The sequence below is a fragment of the Microcebus murinus genome, chromosome 14 (genome assembly GCF_040939455.1).
Source record: "Microcebus murinus isolate Inina chromosome 14, M.murinus_Inina_mat1.0, whole genome shotgun sequence".
NCBI lineage: Eukaryota > Metazoa > Chordata > Mammalia > Primates > Cheirogaleidae > Microcebus > Microcebus murinus.
This window is the reverse complement of record NC_134117.1, coordinates 29,600,803-29,619,467: the sequence shown is the minus strand read 5'-3', so window position 1 is coordinate 29,619,467 and position 18,665 is coordinate 29,600,803. Positions and strand designations below refer to the sequence as shown.

Sequence of the window (18,665 nt, the reverse complement as noted above, 5' to 3'; positions counted from 1 at the left end):
TCGTATGCTAAGTCTGCTTTTAGTTTTAAAAATTTTTTTAATTTTAATTTTTTTTTTTTGAGATAGGGTCTTGCTCTGTTGTTCAGGCTGGAGTTCAGTAGCATGATCATAGCTCACTGAAGCCTTGAACTCCTGGCCTCAACCAATTCTCCTACCTCAGCCTCCAGAGTAGCTGGGACTATAGGCACGCCTGGGTAATTTTTCTTATTTTTTGTAGGGACAGGGTCTCTCTATGTTGCCCAGAATGATCTTGAACTCCTGGCCTCAAGTGATCCTCTCACCTTGGCCTCACACAAACTCAAGGTAAATGGATAGAAAAAAATTTTCCATGCAAACAGAAAACAAAAAAGAGCAGGTGTAGCTATTCTTATATCAGATAAAATTGACTTTAAATCAACAATAGTAAAGAAAGACAAAGATGGTCATTATATAATGGTAAAGGGAGCAATTCAACAAGAATATGTAACAATCCTAAATATATATGCACCTAACACAGAAGTGCCCAGATTTATAAAGCCAATTCTACTAGGTCTAAGAAAAGAGATAGACAGTAGCATAGTAATTGCCAACGACTTCAACACCCAGTGACAGAGCTGGACAAATCATCAAAGCAGAAAATAAATAAACACTGGACTCAAACAGGACCCTAGAACAAATGTAACTAACAGACATTTATAGAATATTCTACCCCAAAACAACTGAACATACATTCTAATCATCAACACATGGGACATTCTCCAAGATTGGTCACAAAACAGGTCTCAACAAATTCAAAGAAATCAAATCATACCATGTCTCTTCTCAGACCATAGTGGAAAAACACTAGAAATGAATTTCAAAGAAACACTCAAATATACATAAAGTCATGAAAATTAAACAACCTGTTGCTGAATGGTTATTAGGTCAATAATGAAATTAAGATGGAAATCAAAAGAGTCCTCAGGCCGGGCGCTGTGGCTCACGCCTGTAATCCTAGCTCTTGGGAGGCCGAGGCGGGCGGATTGCTCAAGGTCAGGAGTTCAAAACCAGCCTGAGCAAGAGCGAGACCCCGTCTCTACTATAAATAGAAAGAAATTAATTGGCCAACTGATATATATATATATGAAAAAATTAGCCGGGCATGGTGGTGCATGCCTGTAGTCCCAGCTACCCGGGAGGCTGAGGCAGAAGGATCACTGGAGCCCAGGAGTTTGAGGTTGCTGTGAGCTAGGCTGACGCCACGGCACTCACTCTAGCCTGGGCAACAAAGCGAGACTCTGTCTCAAAAAAAAAAAAAAAAAAAAAAAAAAAAAGAGTCCTCAAACTAAATGGCAAAGGAGACACAAGCTATCAAAATCTATGGGTTTCAGCAAAAGCAGTCTTAGCGGGAAAATTCATAGCCTGAAATGACCACATCAAAAAGACAAAAAGGTCACAAATTCACAACCTAATGTCACATCTCAAGGAACTAGAAAAGGAAGAGCAAACCAAACTCAAAGTCAGGAGAAGAAAACAAATAACAAAGCTCAGGCCAGAACTAAATGGAATGGAATAAAAAAAAAATGCCAAGGGTCAACAAAACAAAAATTTGGTTGTTTGAAAAGATAATAAAAATTGATAGACTTCTTGCTAGAATAACCAGGAATAGAAGAGAAAGGACCCAAATAAACTCAATCAGAAATGACACAGGAGATATTACAACTGATAACAAAGAAATACAACACATCATCTGTGAATTCCATGAAAATCTCTAAGCACATAAACTAGAAAACGCAGAGGAAATGGACAAATTCCTGGAAATGCACACCTCCTAAGACTCAATCAGGAAGAAACAGAACTCCTGAATAGACCAATAATGAGTAGTAAGATCGAAGCAGTAATAAAAAATCCCAACAACAAAATAAAGCACCAGACCAGATGGATTCACAGCCAAATTCTACCAAACCTACAAAGAAGAGCTGGTGCCCATCCTACAGAAATTATTCCATAACATGGAGAAGGAAGGAATTCTCCCTAACTCATTCTATGAAGCCAATATCACCTTGATACCAAAGCCAGGAAAAGACACAAGAAAAAAGAATCTACAGACCAATATCCCTTATGAATACAGATATAAACATCCTCAACAAAATACTAGCAAACCGAATTCAATAGCACACCAATAATCCACCATGACCAAGTGGGCTTCATGCCAGGGATGCAAAAATGGCTCAACATACGTAAATCAATAAATGTGGTTCACCACATAAACAGAAGCAAAAATAAAGATCACATGATCATCTCAAATTCATAAAAAACATTCCACAAAATCCAGCACCTTTTAATAATAAAAACTATCAACAATTTGCATTTCTGTGATGATTAGAGATGTTGAGCATTTTTTCATATGTTCTTGGCCATAAGTCTATCTTCTTCTGAAAAGTTTCTGTTCATATCCTTTGCCCACTTTTTAATGGAGCTGTTTGATTTTTCTTGCTGATTTTCCTGAGTTCTATATGGATTCTAGTTATTAGCCTTTTATCGGACATACAGCATGCAAACTCCAGTAAGAATGGCTTTTATCAAAAAGTCCCCAAAAACAAATGTTGGCATGGATACAGAGAGTAGGAACACACTCATACACTGCTGGTAGGACTGCTAAGTAGTACAACCTCTATGGAAAGTAGTATGGAGATACCTCAAAGAACTAAAAGTAGAACTACCATTTGATCCAGCAATCCCACTACTGGGTATTTACCCAAAGGAAAAAAAGACATTCTATAATAAAGACATCTATATTTGAATGTTTATAGCAGCACAATTCAAAATTGCAAAAGTGTGGAAACAACCCAAGTGCCCATCAAGACATGAGTGGATTAATAAAATGTGGTGTATATATACTATGGAGTACTACTCAGTCATAGAAAATGGTCAACTACCTATTGTAGTATCCTGGATGGAGCTGGAGCCTATTTTTCTAAGTGAAGTATCCCAAGAATGGGGAAAAATACCCACCACATGTATGCACCCTTAAATTGTTACTAATTGATAAACAATAATGTGCCCACATGGGTAGTAACATTTACAGGGTGTTGGGCAGGTGGGAGGGGGGTGGAAAGGATGGGTAAATTTACACCTAATGTATGTCAGGTGCTCTGTCTGGGAGACAGGCACACTTGTAGCTCTGACCTGGGCAATGCAAAGGCAATTTATGTAACCAAAGCATCTGTATCCCTTAATACTCTGAAATAAAAAAGAGAAATGGACAATTTTTACTGAGTGGTAAGTAACTGAAAACATTTATATTAAAAACAAATCCTTTATATGTATGTATATACATGCAATAAAAAGTTTTCTTCAAATTAAAAAAAAACCTCAACTAATTAGGCATAGAAGGAATATATCTCAAAATTATAAAATCCCCATATGACAAACCCACAGCCAACATCATACTGAATGGAGACAAGTTGAAAGTATTACCCCTAAAAAATGGAACAAGACAAGGGTCCCAGTGTCACCACTACTATTTAACATAGTACCGGAAGTCCTAGCCAGAGCAATCAGTAAAGAGAAAGAAATAAAAGGTATCCAAATCAGGAAACAGGAGATCAAACTATTACTTTTCGCTGATGATGTGATCTTGTATCTAGAAAATTCCAAATATTCCACCAAAAGACTCCTAGAATTGATAACAAATTCAGCAAAGTCTCATGTTATAAAATTGATGTACACAAATCAGTAGCATTTCTATAAATTTATAACAGTCGAGCTGAGAGTCAAATCAAAGACTCAATACCATTCACAATAGCTACAAAGAAAACAAAATACTTAGGAATATACTTAACCAAGGAGGTGAAAGATGTCTACAAGGAGAACTATGAAACACTGAGGAAAGAAACTGTAGATGGCACAAATGGAAAAATATATCATACTCATGAATCAGTAGAATGAACATTGTTAAAATGTCCACACTGCCCACAGTGGTTTTACAGATTCAACCCAATCCCCATCAAAATATATACATCATATTTAATAGACCTAGAAAAAATAATTCTATGCTTTGTTTGGAACAAAAAAGAGCCTGAATAGGCAAAGCAATCTTAACCAAAAAGAACAAATCTGGAAGTATCACATTACTGACTTCAAATTATACTATTAGGCTATAGTAACCAAAACAGCACAGTATTGGTGCAAAAATAGAGACATAGCCCAATGGAATAGAACAGAGAACCTAGATATAAAACCATTTACTTATAACCACCTCATCTTCAACAAAGCAGACAGCAAAATACACTGTGGAAAGGAATCCCTATTCAATAAATGGTGCTGGGAAAATTGGATAGCCACATGCAGAAGAATGAAACAGGATCCCTATCTCTCATCATATATAAAAATTAATTCAAGATGGATAAAAGACTTAAATGTAAGCCATGAAACCATAAAAATTCTAAACGAAAATGTAGGAAACACTCTTCTAGACATCAGCCTAGGCAAAGAATGTATGACTAAGAATTTATTAGTCATAGAATAGCAACAACAAAAATAAATAAATGAGGGTTAAGTTAAAAGACTTCTTCACAGCAAAGGAAATAATCTGCAAAGTAAATAGACAACCTACAGAATGGGAGAAAAATATTCCCAAACTATATATCCATTAAAAGGCTAATATCCAGAATCTACAAAAAACTCAAACAAATCAGCAAGAAAAGAACAACCTCATTAAAAAGTGGGCAAAAACCAGAAGTTTTTCAAAAATGCTCAGCTTCACTAATCAACAGGGAAATGCAAATTAAAACCACAATGAGGTATCTCCTTATCCCTGTCAGAAGGTCCATTATTAAAAAGTCAAAAAAACAACAGATGGTGGCATGGACGCAGAGAGAAAGGAACACTTATACTGTTGGTGGGACTGCAAATTAGTGCAACCTTTATGGAAAACAGTATGGAAATTCCTCAAAAGAAATATAGACTTATCATTCGACCCAGCAATCCCCCTGCTGAGTTATCTGCCCACAGGAAAAGAATTCATTTTATCAAAAAGACATCCACACTCAAATTTTTATTGCAGCACAATTCACAATCACAAAGATGTGGAATCATCCTTAGTGCCCATCAATTCATGAGTGGATTAATAAAATGTGGTGTGTATACACACACACACATACACCATGGAGTAATACTTAGCCATAAAAAGGAATGAATCAATGTCTTTTGCAGCAGTTTGGATGGAACTGGAAACCATTATCCTAACTGAAGTATCCCAGGAATGGAAAAACAAACACCACATGAACTCTATGGTCATTTGGAACTAATCAATGGGCACACATGGTCACAGAGAGAAGTAAAAGTCATTGAAAATCAAGAAGGAGGGAGGGGTCAGAAGAGGAAAGGGTAAAAACCTACCTAACAGGTATAATGAACAATATTTGGGTGGGAAGCACACTAACAGCACTCACTTAAGCATTACAAAAGCAATCCATGCAACAAAAACATTTGTACCCCCATAGTACTTTGAAATAAAAAAGAAAGAAACTATGTTTTCAGACTCTGAATTTAAAGTCTCACAATCAAGGATATAAATGAGTAATGTCTGATTTTCCTATTTGGTATATGAATTTCAAGAGCTCTCCAAAGCATGATCAGATTGTGAAAATAAAATTTAAAAGCTGTTGGAACCCCAAAACTCTTTAAGTCTTAAAAGAGACAAAACAAAACAATGTGAGCTGAGTCAGGTAACATGTTTGTAATTCTGCTTCTTAGATTACAGCTTAACTCTTTCTCATTGTTCTTGTTCTGTAAACTATTAGGAAGACCAGAGACCAGACCTCTCCCTTCCAATCACTGATCTTTGTTACAGATTAACTACTTCCTTTATCGTCCTGTACCCAAGTCAGACCAAATGACACTGGAACAGGGACCCCACGACAGTTACATCTTCAGTGAGGAATGTTAAATGTACCTTTCCCAAAAGAAAAAGACCACCTCAACTAAGTATGCATTGTTGCAAGTATGCATTAAACCTTACATAGAAAGATGTTGAAATTCTGCTAAACTTTCCTGAAGTTTGTATAAATGGTCCTGAACTTTTACACTTTGGAACACTGACTTCCATTCTTTGGAATCTGTGCTTCCTGGGCAGGCCCATCTTCAACCTCTGCTGTTGAATAAATTCTCTTTAAACTAGATTCTGACTTTTTTTTTTATTATTTTAGGTTGACAAAATCAAAGAACTTACAGGGAAAAGGTAGACAAAGTCTCTCCAATAAAGTTCTCTCTATTCCACACTGACTTCTGCCCTTAAAAGAAATGTAATCCAGTTACAGTGCTGTATTAGGTAGAGCTACGGAACTATTAATAACTCTGGCGACGCACTGGGAAAAAGAAAAAAGAAAAACAATGTAAGCTGTTTTGTTTATTGAGGATGACACGACCAAGTGAGCATGTCTACTATACCCTATTTTAAGACTAAAAACTATGAAATTTGTACATTACTAGAAAACTCCGGAAATGTAAAGAACTGCCTGCATATTTAGGGGGCTCTTTTGGATGCCATACTCAAATCACCCTGAAATCAAAGCACCCCTCTTTCCTGGCAAGGCAGAGGTGGCCAAAGAAAAGGAGGCAGGTCTCACGGGAGCCGCAACCCACGCGCCAGCCCACCGCCCCAGAGCCTCCCGGCCCCTGCGCCCGCCCAGGGCCTCGACGGTGGCGCTCCGCGGCGACCTCCCCGAGGACACTCGCCTAGCTGGGGACACCGGCTGTGGCCGCGGGCCCGTCCGACCGGGGAAGCTCCGCCTGATACTCACCCGCTGGGGATACTCTTCTCCTTCATGACAGGAGAGGTGCGGGGCCCTCACGGCCCCAGGAACCCGGCTCTCAGGCCTCTACCAGAACAGAGCCCGGGGGCAGCTACGCCATCGTGGCACCCGCGTAGGCTGCGGGTGACGGACGCCGGTGGTTCCCGTGAGGCGCGCGGGCAGAGACGACGGCGGGAGAGACAGGCTCTGGCGCCTCAACGCGAGCCACAAGCCGAGGGAGGGACGAACAGATGAACCGCACAGAACATTCCCGAAGGCGCAACGCCCGAGAGGGGATGCACCGCGCATGCTCCTGGGCGGCCGTCCGCGCCAGCCGGGCTGCGGGCGTGAGGGGCGAGCGTCCGGAGCGGTCTGGTCGGTTGGTGAGTGTTCCCCGTCTGCAGTAACTCGTGCGCCCTGCCTCTGCTGCCCAGACCTAACAGAAGTGCGCCGTCCATCGAGGTGAATGTCGCGCTGCCTGTTAGGAGTCCTCGGATCCTTCCCGGTCCGACGCTCCGGCACCGGCACCGGGGTCGCCGCTCTACGCTGCGGGAAGGACCGGCGCCCGAGTAGCCAGGGCCCGAGCCGCGCGGGCCGCAGGGACTTGCAGGTCCTCGCAGGTCCTCAGGGCCTGTCCGACCCGTTAGCCATCCCCTTTGGGAATTAATAGGGTTGAAAACCGCTGCTTTTTACAGCGTTTGAGAGCGGTGCTTGATTTGCATCAAATTCGGGTCAGCATATTGAGTGCCTACTGTGTGCTGAACACCCTGCTAGGATTGGTGGGTGTAGGCAAATTCATGTCCCAGGCCTCGTCTGGGGTAAGCAGAAGGATGAATTTACAAAGTAGAAGGTCTTGCACAAAACTTAGCATTACAAACTGTAAGTGCTATTGGAAATCAAAGGCCAGAGTCAGAAAAAACTTCCTGGAAGATGTGGAGTTTGAATCAGGCTTTGAAACACGGAATGTTCTCCATTAGGGGAAATTTGCAAAAATCAAAGGATGGAGGTGTCAAGGGAGTGTAAACAAGAGTTTGAGCCTGCTCTAGTTGAAGTTTTTGTTGGAGAGTGGTGAGCGGGGGCTTAGATGGGGAAGTGGACATGAGGGTTCTTTGACTTCGCTTTCAGAAAGGGCCTCTGGGTTGACTTTCTCTCCAACTGACGCTCTAGTATGGGCACAGAGATAAATCTAGAGGTTTGAATAAAAGACATCACAGGACTTACATGTGTCGAGTTTCTAGATCTCATTGCCCATGGTTGGTTGCTCTATCAATTAGTACATTTTTATAAATCTTGTAATTAACTTGTGAGTACCATAACTACATTGCATTGTATGTGTTAGATATAAACTTTCAAAATATAGTACTACCTGTTTCCACATTTATTCAACTTTTCTGTAGCAGAAGTCCCCCAAAAGGAAATTGAGTTCAAATCTTTCTTGATCTACAAGCCTTGCTTCTGAGAGCAGTGGGTAATTTACTTTGGTGGCATTCAAAGACATATAAATTCACAGATCAGAAAATCCTTTGTCAGCCCCCTTGTTTTTAGTTTTTGATTTTGGAAAATGAGATCACAGTTAACTAAAAGATATTAATTTTCAAACTTGTCAGATAATGGAATACCTGAAAGTCATGATACTTTTTGTAGAACATTGTGAAATACTGCTATGTCACCCTTAACTAAATATAGAAATTTTTTGTTACATTCCACTTTTATTTATTTTTATTTTTATTATTTTTATTTTATTTTTCCTTTTATTTTATCATATTATGGGGGTACAAATATTGTTAGGGTTACATATATTGCCCCTGCCATTCCTCCCCCCTCCCTTACCAAAACATCAACTGTGTCCTACTGCCAGGTGGTGGGCATGGCACCTATTTTGTAAGTATATATCCTTCCCCTCCTCCCTCCTCCCATCTGCCCACCACCCATAAAAGTTTTTTTTCTTTTTTTTCCTTTTTTTGTCCTTTGGGTTACATTGTATATCTTTGCCTTTCTCTGTGAAGGGTTAGAGGTATTCCCTCCCTGCCCCACAATGCTCGCCACAACCCTAAGATGTGTATCTCCCCCTCCCACAAACCCTGGTGAGCACTATCACCATTTGAGCACCATAGTTTTAATCAGTCAGTACCAATTTGATGGCTAGTACATGTGGAGCCCATTTTCTTGATCTTGTGTCGCCTCACTTTGGGTAACGGGCTTAAGCTTAATCCAGGATAGCATAAATGGTACTAGCTCACTGTCATTTCTTAGAATTGAGTAGTATTCCATTGTGAGCATATACCAAATATTAATTATCCACTCATGAATTGACAGACACTTGGGTTGATTCCATGATCTTGCAATAGTGAATTGTGCTGCCATAAACATTTGGGTGCAGATGTCTTTATAGTAGAATGCTCTTTTGGGTAGATGCCCAACAATGATATTGCTGGGTCTAATGGTATTTCTATATCTAGCTGTTTGAGGTATCTCCAAATTCTTTTCCACAGAGGTTGCACTAATTTTCAGTCCCACCAGCAGTGTAAGAGTGTTCTTGTCTCTCCACATCCTTGCCAGCATTTGTTGTTTTGGAATTTCTTGATACAAGCCATTGTCACTGGTGTTAGATGGTATCTCATTGTGGTTTTGATTTGCATTTCTCTGATGATTAGAGATGTTGAGCATTTTTTTATATGTTTGCAGGCCATTATTCTGTCTTCTTTGGAAAAGTTTCTGTTCATTTCCGTTGCCCATTTCTTGATGGGGTTGTTTGATTTTTTCTTATTAATTCTTTTGAATTCTAGATAGATTCTTGTTATTAGACCTTTATCAGAAGTGTAGAGATCAAATATTTTCTCCCATTCTGTGGGTTGTCTATTTTCTCTACTGATGGTTTCCTTGGCTGTGCAGAAACTTGTTAATTTGATGAGATCCCATTTGTTTATTTTTGATGCAGCGGTGATTGCCTTGGGACTCTTCCTCAAAAATTATTTGCCTAGACCAGTGTTTGATAGGGTTTTCCCAATGTCTTCTTCTAGGATTCTTAAGGTTTCATGCCTTAGGTTTAAGTCTGTTATCCATCTTGAGTGAATTTTTGTGAGAGGTGAGAGGTAGGGATCCTGTTTCAATCTTCTGCATGTAGCTATGCAGTTTTCCCAGCACCATTTGTTGAAAAGGGATTCTTTTCCCCATTGTATATTTTTGTCTGCTTTATCAAATATTAGGTTGCCGTATACTGATGGTTTCATGTCTGGTATCCCAGATCTATTCCAGATATTGATGCTGATTTAACTATTATTGCTTTATAGTAAAGCTTGAAGTCAGGAAGATACAAAGTATATAAAATATATTAAATATATGGCACTGGCTACTCTTTCCTAGTACTGGAATATAAAAATAAAAGTGGCAAACAGAAAATAAGCAAAGAAATAATGGACCTGAACAGAGCCCTTGATCAAAAAGGTCTGACAGATCTCTATAGAACATTCCACCCAAATATAGTTGAATTTACATTCTTCTCAGCAGCCCATGGACCCTTCTCCAAAATTGATCACATCCTAGGCCACAAATCAGATCTGAAAAAATTCAAGAAAATAGAAATTATACTTTGTATCTTCTCTGACCATAATGAATTTTTTCAGATCTGATTTGTGGCCTAGGATGTGATCAATTTTGGAGAAGGGTCCATGGGCTGCTGAGAAGAATGTAAATTCAACTATATTTGGGTGGAATGTTCTATAGAGATCTGTCAGACCTTTTTGATCAAGGGCTCTGTTCAGGTCCATTATTTCTTTGCTTATTTTCTGTTTGCCACTTTTATTTTTATATTCCAGTACTAGGAAAGAGTAGCCAGTGCCATATATTTAATATATTTTATTTTGAGAAAATGCTATCTGTTGCTTTACTTTTATCATAACTTTGAATGAGACCTTCATTTTTGGTAGAGCATCCTAATTCAAAACAAAGAAGTCTGGAAGACCATGATTTAAGAAAAACAAGAGAGTTCAGAAAGAATTATTTATACTGTGTGACAAAAGATGAACTGAGATAAAGATAAAAGTGGATTTGGGTCTGAATTCAGATCTGCTAAGGAAGGAAAGTGTATTAATACATTTAGAAAGATTTCAACAAGAGTTCGGGGGAAATTAAAGGGAAAACAAATTTCTGGTTAGCTCATAATTAATCAAAGAAATATTACTGGATACCAGAATATGCATTTTGTGACTATACCATACAGTAGAGATTTTTGGGGGGGATTTTTCTATAATTTTATTCTGCTAGCACTCCTGAAACCAAATGGCATGTGACAGAAATAATTAAGAGTATTGAAAATTGTGCAAAAAAGAAGTCTATGCTGATTCCTAGAGTGTGTTTCTATGCAGTAGTTAATACTTCAGCATTCTGTCCCACCTAAGGAAGCATCAGGGGATCCTGAATAGTCTTGTGTACTTATGTGGCAAGTTGGACTCTACAATTATGCCTGGGGAATTGCTTGGATTTGCATTTTATCCTTTATGTTGAATGATACTCTGCTGCAAGGTTATTTGTTGAGCTGAAAATGAATGTGGAAAGAGAAATAAATCCCACAGAGACTTTTTAGCCTCCACTACCAAAAATATTTTTATTAAATTTAATGTTTTCTACAATTTGGAAATACAAGAAATTGAAATTAGGTGATTACTTCTTACTTTGTTATGTGACTCAACAAGTTCTTTATGTTTTTTTCTTATTAAATTGGTGTTTTGTTGAATTTTTGTTGTGAAGTTGCAGAAGTTGACCTCCATCCCAATGACTCTGTATGAATGAAAATGTGAACTATGAGGAATTCTGACTTTTGCAATCACTTAAAAATAATACTTTTCGCTCTTTCCCATCTTGCAAGATGGCGGGTGAAAAAGTTGAGAAGAAGCCGGATACTAAAGAGAAGAAACCTGAAGCCAAGAAACCTGAAGGCAAGAAACCTGAAGCCAAGAAGGCTGAAGCCAAGAAGGCTGATGCCAAGAAGGCTGATGCTGGTGGTAAAGTGAAAAAGGCTAACCTCAAGGCTAAAAAGGTTAAGAAGGGGAAGCCACACTGCAGCCGAAATCCTGTTCTCGTCAGAGGAATCGGCCGATATTCCCGATCTGCCATGTACTCTAGGAAGGCCATGTACAAGAGGAAATACTCAGTGGCTAAATCCAAGGTTGAAAAGAAAAAGAAGGAGAAGGTCCTCGCCACTGTTACAAAACCAGTTGGTGGTGACAAGAATGGTGGCACTCGGGTGGTTAAACTTCGCAAAATGCCTAGGTACTATCCAACAGAAGATGTTCCTCGAAAGCTGTTGAGCCACGGCAAAAAACCGTTTAGCCAACACGTGAGAAGACTGCGAGCTAGCATCACTCCCGGGACCATCCTCATCATCCTCACCAGACGCCACAGAGGCGAGAGGGTGGTTTTCCTGAAGCAACTCGGCAGTGGCTTGTTACTTGTGACTGGACCTCTGACCCTTAATCGAGTTCCTCTGCGAAGGACACACCAGAAATTTGTCATCGCCACCACCACAAAAATTGATATCAGCAACGTGAAAATGCCTAAGCATCTCACCGATGCTTACTTCAAGAAGAAGAAGCTGCGGAAGCCCAGACACCAGGAGGGTGAGATCTTCGACACAGAAAAGGAGAAATACGAGATTACAGAACAGCGCAAAGTGGATCAGAAAGCTGTGGACTCCCAAATTTTACCAAAAATCAAGGCAATTCCTCAGCTCCAGGGCTATCTACGATCTCTGTTTGCCCTGACTAATGGAATTTATCCTCACAGATTGGTATTCTAAATTTTTACAAAGAACCTAATTAAATAACTGAAAGATACAAAAAAAAAATAATGCTTTTCGTTTCATCTTTGACTTTAATTTCAATTATTGCAGATATAAATTAAGATAGTATAGTAAAATCTATTTTGTTAACATCCTACTTGATAGTAAAGTAAAATTGTTTATGTTTTATCACATCTGTTTCCATGGATACATCATTAATAGAAAGAAAAATGGTTGCAAAACTACAAATTGTACTCTATTTTTGCATATTTCTGTATTCCAAGTCTGTCTAGGAACAGATCTCCTGTACAACCATATTTTTTGAGGTTTTCAAAGGTCCAAGTGATACATTCCTACCTGAATGTTAAATTTACACACACAGCATAAACTTTAGGAAATTTCATTTCAGAAATCACCATAGTGATAGAGCACTGCTGAATAATTTGCATAACCAAGCGCTTTCTAAATGCTAAGCAAGAAGCAAATATTTGTACCAATAAAATTGCCTTCTGTTCGCTATGGATCAGAAATGGTTAAATAAACTGGTAGCTTTATTTCTCAGACTTTGACTATGGACTTTCAGATCATCTTATACAAAAATAGCTAATCCTCAATTTCCTTACCTTTTAGAAAAAGCTTTAACTGCAAGAATTATAAATTAGGACTATCCTCAAAGACAACATTGAGTTTAACTGTTGGAGCCAGTTTTCTAATACAGAAAGTTAAATGGTTGTAAGAAGGTAAAAGTCTGTGCTGTAACTTTTTCTTTATTTAATCTTGGTAAGTTAGCAGGAAAAATCTTAAGGATGTTAATAATCTTTTAAAAAGTCATTAAGTTAATTTCTTAAGTGCCTTTTTAGCTGATTGTACAAAGAATTTAGCTTAGACCTGATTCATTTCTGTTCTAAGGCTATTTGAGTATTTTTAACCACAGTCCAGACTTCTCACCTTCTCACCTGTTCCATAAGCATCCATAAGTAACATCTGCAAATTGAATTCACTAATCGCTACCTCAACTACCTTCCTATTTTTACAATACTGAAATGATGCTACCTCTCATTTAAGCCAAAAATCTGGGAGCTCTCCTTGACTCCTCCCTCATTTTATCCCATACATCAAATCACTCACCAAATCCTGTGAATTAAGGATTAAAGAAATCTTTCTCTGCTTTCCATTCCCATATCTTTTTTTATTCAGATCTTTAGTATCTCTCAAAATACTATGGCCTCCTAATCAGTCTCCCTGCTTCCATAGACTATCTCTATATTTAATTAGGCCTGTTTTTTTCCTCACTATAAAGTGTTATACTTTTGGGGGGAGGGAATTACTACATATTTTACTTGAAGTAATTGCTAAGTATTTTGGAATTTTTTTGTATTGTTGTGAAAAGGATCTTTTTTTATATTAGCATGTAGGGTAGACATTGACTTTTACGTATATTCTCTTATATTCTGCCACTTACAAACTTTCCAATTACATCTAAACTTTTGTGATTGAGTCTCTTGGATTTTCCATATATAAAAACCTGTCATTAATAAGCAGTGATAATTTTGTTTTCACGTAATTTTGTTTTCAAGTAAGAGTTACATCTCTTCTTTTGCATGTCTTTTGTATTAACCAGTATTTCTATTAAATACTAAAGATGATCAGATATTAAATATTAAATGCTAAAGATGATAGTATGTTTCTTTTCTGGTGAATTTTGAAGTTCTTTCAGAAAATCTATAGACTGGGCTATTTTTATGAAAAATTTTGTTTTTAGTTAAATTTAAAAATTTAAATAGCATACTTTTTATCTTCAAGTATCATAATAGTCCATTTTCTTTTAGTTACAGAATGTATCATTCTTAAGAATATTTCTTATTTATTTAGAAAGTAGAAATAAAAGAGCCATCATGAAAAAGATCTTAAAGAGAAGAAAAGATACTAAAAAAAAGGTAAGGTATTAATGGAGTTTATAAGGATTTTGATTATTTTAAGTAGCCCAATTATAAATGTAGGATTATCCTGATAAATGTGATACATTTAGTTCTATACATAAATCATAAATTCATATGTTAAAAAATAATAAAAGAGCTTAGGGATGAATTATATTCTTATTTGGTCTGTCAGTCATGCAATAAGGAGCATTAGAGATGAATTATTTATGTACTTAATCTCTTATTTAAAGATTCATTTATTTATGTGTTTTCTTAGCCAGACAGAAAGCTATTCCGTGCTTTGCTCAAAAAAAATATTTTTATTCAGTGAATGAAACCTATATAGGACCAATATCTATGTCTGTCTTAGAGTAACTCCAATTAAGATTCATATTTTATCCCTGCCTTCTAGTTGGAATTGAGAAGTTATGAAAAAGTGTACAGAATCCTGAGAATGGTGGGTGAGATTACTGGGAATTAAAGGTAGACTTCTATCAATCACTTGCTAGAGTTGATGTTCTATCATGCCTTCACAGGTTGCTATCCTTTGGTCAAGAGTAATATTAAGTAATTTTAATTGTCTTGAGAAAAGTACTGAAGGTTGATTAAGAAGTAAGGGAACATCTTAGTCCATATTGATATTATTCAGTAGCTCTTAAGTGTGTGTCTATAGGAACAACTAATGAATTTTGAAGTTCTTTTGGAAAGTCTACAGACTGAGCTCTTTTTATGATAATATTTTCCTATCATCATATCAGTGGTCTGCTTTGATTTTTGACACAAATGCATGTTTTTACTGTGATTGCCATGCTCATGTATGTCTGCTTGATCTTTCCAACTGCATACTAGTTGGGTTAGCATGTACAGTTGTTATTTCAGGAATTCTTGCTATTATAGTTCTTAAACTTAAAATTAAAAACAAACGTATACTTCATATCATTCTGAAAAGGATTTAACATTTTCTAGAATAGTTTACTTTTAGAATATTGAGGTTTTTTTTTTTGAGACAGAGTTTCACTTTGTTGCCCAGGCTAGAGTGAGTGCCTTGGCATCAGTCTAGCTCACAGCAACCTCAAACTCCTGGGCTAAAGCAATCCTCCTGCCTCAGCCTCCCAAGTAGCTGGGACTACAGGCATGCGCCACCATGCCCGGCTAATTTTTTTCTATATATATTAGTTGGCCAATTAATTTCTTTCTATTTATAGTAGAGATGGGGTCTTGTTCTTGCTCAGGCTGGTTTCGAACTCCTGACCTTGAGCAATCCGCCCACCTTGGCCTCCCAGAGTGCTAGGATTACAGGCGTGAGCCACTGCGCCCGGCCAATATTGAGGTTTAAAAACTAGAAAAGAAATGCTCATTTTAACATACTGAATTTTTGTTGATGGTAGAACATCCCATTAGAATTACAAGGAGGCAGCTAGAAATAAGGTTTTGAAAAGCATAACCATACTTAGGAGAGTAGTCAAGGCTGGAGACACAGATTTGGGAATCCATGGGAATACATATACTCTTCAAAGCCTTGGAATACACCCATATTTGGGCTATGGGGAGAAGCATGGCTATTCCTGGATACAGGGAATAAATAGCTAGAGAAATAGAAGGATAGAGGGCAAAGATACAGAAAGTTTTCAAGAAATAAGAGTTCTCAGCATTGTCAGATGCTACAGAGTAATCAATCAGATATAGCTAACACTAGTCTAGTGTTGGATTTTCAAAGTATTTTCATATATGTGTGATCTCATTTGACCCTCCTAAAAGATACATGTAGGTAATACATGAACACTAATAACTAACCATTGGATTTTTATCATTAAAAGGTCCTTTTTAATATTAGAGAAAGCAATTTCTAAATTTAAAAATCTACCATACTCATACAAGTTGATAAAACGATGAAATTTAATACAACAGGCAAAGGATATGAATTGGTATTTTAAAGAAGATGATGTTCAAAGGGCTGATGAATATGTGAGATGTTCAATGACAAAACAAGGTGCAAGTTAATCCTCCCCTCTTTTTTTTCCCTGCAGATTTCAGAAGAGAGAGATGCAGAAGAAGAAGTTATAGATGAATATCTCCAAAAAGGTGCCCCATAAGTATACCCCAACTCTGATATTCTTGGTTTTTGTTTTTAAAAGATGTAAATGATTAATCCTATCCTAGAGTTTCAACTGGAACTCTAGTTTTCTAAGGAATAAGTTTGAACAGAAATTAAACTTTCTAGATAATACAAGATAGGCATAAGGAAATACGTAGAAAAGTCAATGTAAGTAATAAAGATAAGTTCCATTTTCTCTGTCTTTCTGTCTCTGCAAATATGGAGAATCCACTAGTGCTTGAGATTATATGAGACCACAAAGATACATAGATACAGAACCTGCTTCAGGAAGCTTCAAATCTCAGGAAGAAACCTACATAAATAATACTTGAATCCTGATTCATTCACCAAATAAATATTTATTGAGCACCTCTTATGTGCCATCTGCCATTGTATAATAAGTTCTGGGAATAGAGTATAAACAAAATTGACTAGTAATTTTGAAATTATACCAAGGAATACTGCAGTTAAGAATGAAGATTCTCATTATCTATAGTGATTTAGCTTTATGCTTAGTCTTTATTTCCACTGTATTTTATGCAGCCTTTACATACTTAAAGGCAGAGGGGGGAAAAGAAAAATCCAAGGCAAAATGACCAGTAGGTCCTCCATTTTCTGATGTACCTAGCATTGTACAACCTCTGTTTTTTTAAGTTCATCTAGTGGATCATCCAGTGGGTGAGCAGAAAATAACACATGGCTTGGCGTGCACAGAACAGCTGGAACATTCTTTATACTCTGCAATACTGGTTCATTTCCTCTAATCACTGGAATAAGTAGGAGTCAGAAGTGTTACACTGATACTACAAAACTAACATAAGTAATTAAAATAGGTACCTAGAGACTTATCTCTCTTCTTTCCAGATTCCTTTCTTTCCAGTTTAATCAAATAGAAGTAATCTGGCTTTGATATTTATATATTCCACAGAGATGTTTATATATATTATGACTGTTCTCATGGATTTTCTTTCCTAAAAGGAAAAAGATAAAAGTTTGCTCATCTAGGGTTTTTTTTTTTTTTAAGGCAAAGAAGGATTCTGTCCAATAGCTGAGGAAGCAGCAAAATAATGTGACAGAGGATAGAGAAAAAGTCACAAAGAGAAACAAACTTCAGTCCTGACCATAGATGAAAATATTTATTCCAGATGGAGAAGGGGAAAGGGATGTCTATCGGTGTTAGGTTCTAAGCTCTCATGGGGCAATGGCCCAGTTTTCATAATTGTCACAAAGCATAGAAATGTATGCAATTAAGATATTTATTAAATGTTTTTGCTGCTATTGCTGTTGAATTATAAGAAAGTATCATGAACTATATTATGTTGGTTTCCTGATAGATTTACATGCAGAAGAAAATCGAAACATAGTAAACACATTGAGAGGCAAAGTAAGAGAAAAGTTTAAAAATGCTAAGGTAATGTTTTTTTAAAATTTGCTATTTTCACATACACTGTTTAAATGAGACATATAGCATAATAAACTCTTCTTTGTCAAAAAATAGCTGAAATTCAGTCTTAGTATAGCTCCTTAATTCCAAAAAGTTTCAGTTCTTTCTCGTGTTTTTTTCTTTTCCTTTTGTCTCGTAACATTCCTATAATGTCAGACCTAAAGCCAAGAAAAGTTAAATTATTTGGTCATAGTAATAGTATTAATAATTATATACATGAGGAATATAAATATATGTGTATATGTATACATATGCATGCACACACATATATACATACACTTTTTAAAAGAGAAACATTGAAAAGGCTTGACTTTTATCTATTTTTAGACAAAAGACAAAAAAAAACACACTTTTTATGAGCACAATTATGTCTATCTCTGTAGAGATTGATTTATGTTGTGTTTCAGATTAATCAAGGTGAAAAATCTTCAACTCACCACATTGATAAGGTATGTCAAAGTTCTAAAGTGAATAACGTTTCTTTTGTTTTGTTTTGTTTTTTTACTTTTAAAAATACCTTTATGGAGCCATACTTTACATACACCTTACTTACAATTCGCCCATTTTGAGTTTATGATTTAATGATTTTTAGTTAACTTGCGGGATTATTCTATCGACACTACAATCCAGTTTTCATGACTCCAAAATAGATCTCTCATGCTCTTTTGTAGTCACT

The 18,665-nt window shown here is 37.1% G+C and overlaps 1 protein-coding gene and 1 pseudogene across 1 annotated transcript in view; both read left to right on the top strand.

Annotated features, from left to right (window-relative positions):
• The first annotated feature begins 1,118 nt into the window (after nt 1–1,118).
• The window catches only part of CC2D2B (coiled-coil and C2 domain containing 2B), a 122,875-nt gene continuing 105,328 nt past the window's right edge, over nt 1,119–18,665 (top strand). Inside the window, exons 1-5 of the mRNA XM_076009907.1 lie at nt 1,119–7,138; nt 14,404–14,468; nt 16,478–16,532; nt 17,880–17,956; nt 18,397–18,438. Coding sequence (XP_075866022.1) covers nt 7,063–7,138; nt 14,404–14,468; nt 16,478–16,532; nt 17,880–17,956; nt 18,397–18,438 — 315 coding nt within the window. The 5' untranslated portion in view covers nt 1,119–7,062. The remainder of the gene's footprint in view (nt 7,139–14,403; nt 14,469–16,477; nt 16,533–17,879; nt 17,957–18,396; nt 18,439–18,665) is intronic.
• On the top strand, nt 11,576–12,564 carry LOC105872777 (large ribosomal subunit protein eL6 pseudogene; annotated as a pseudogene).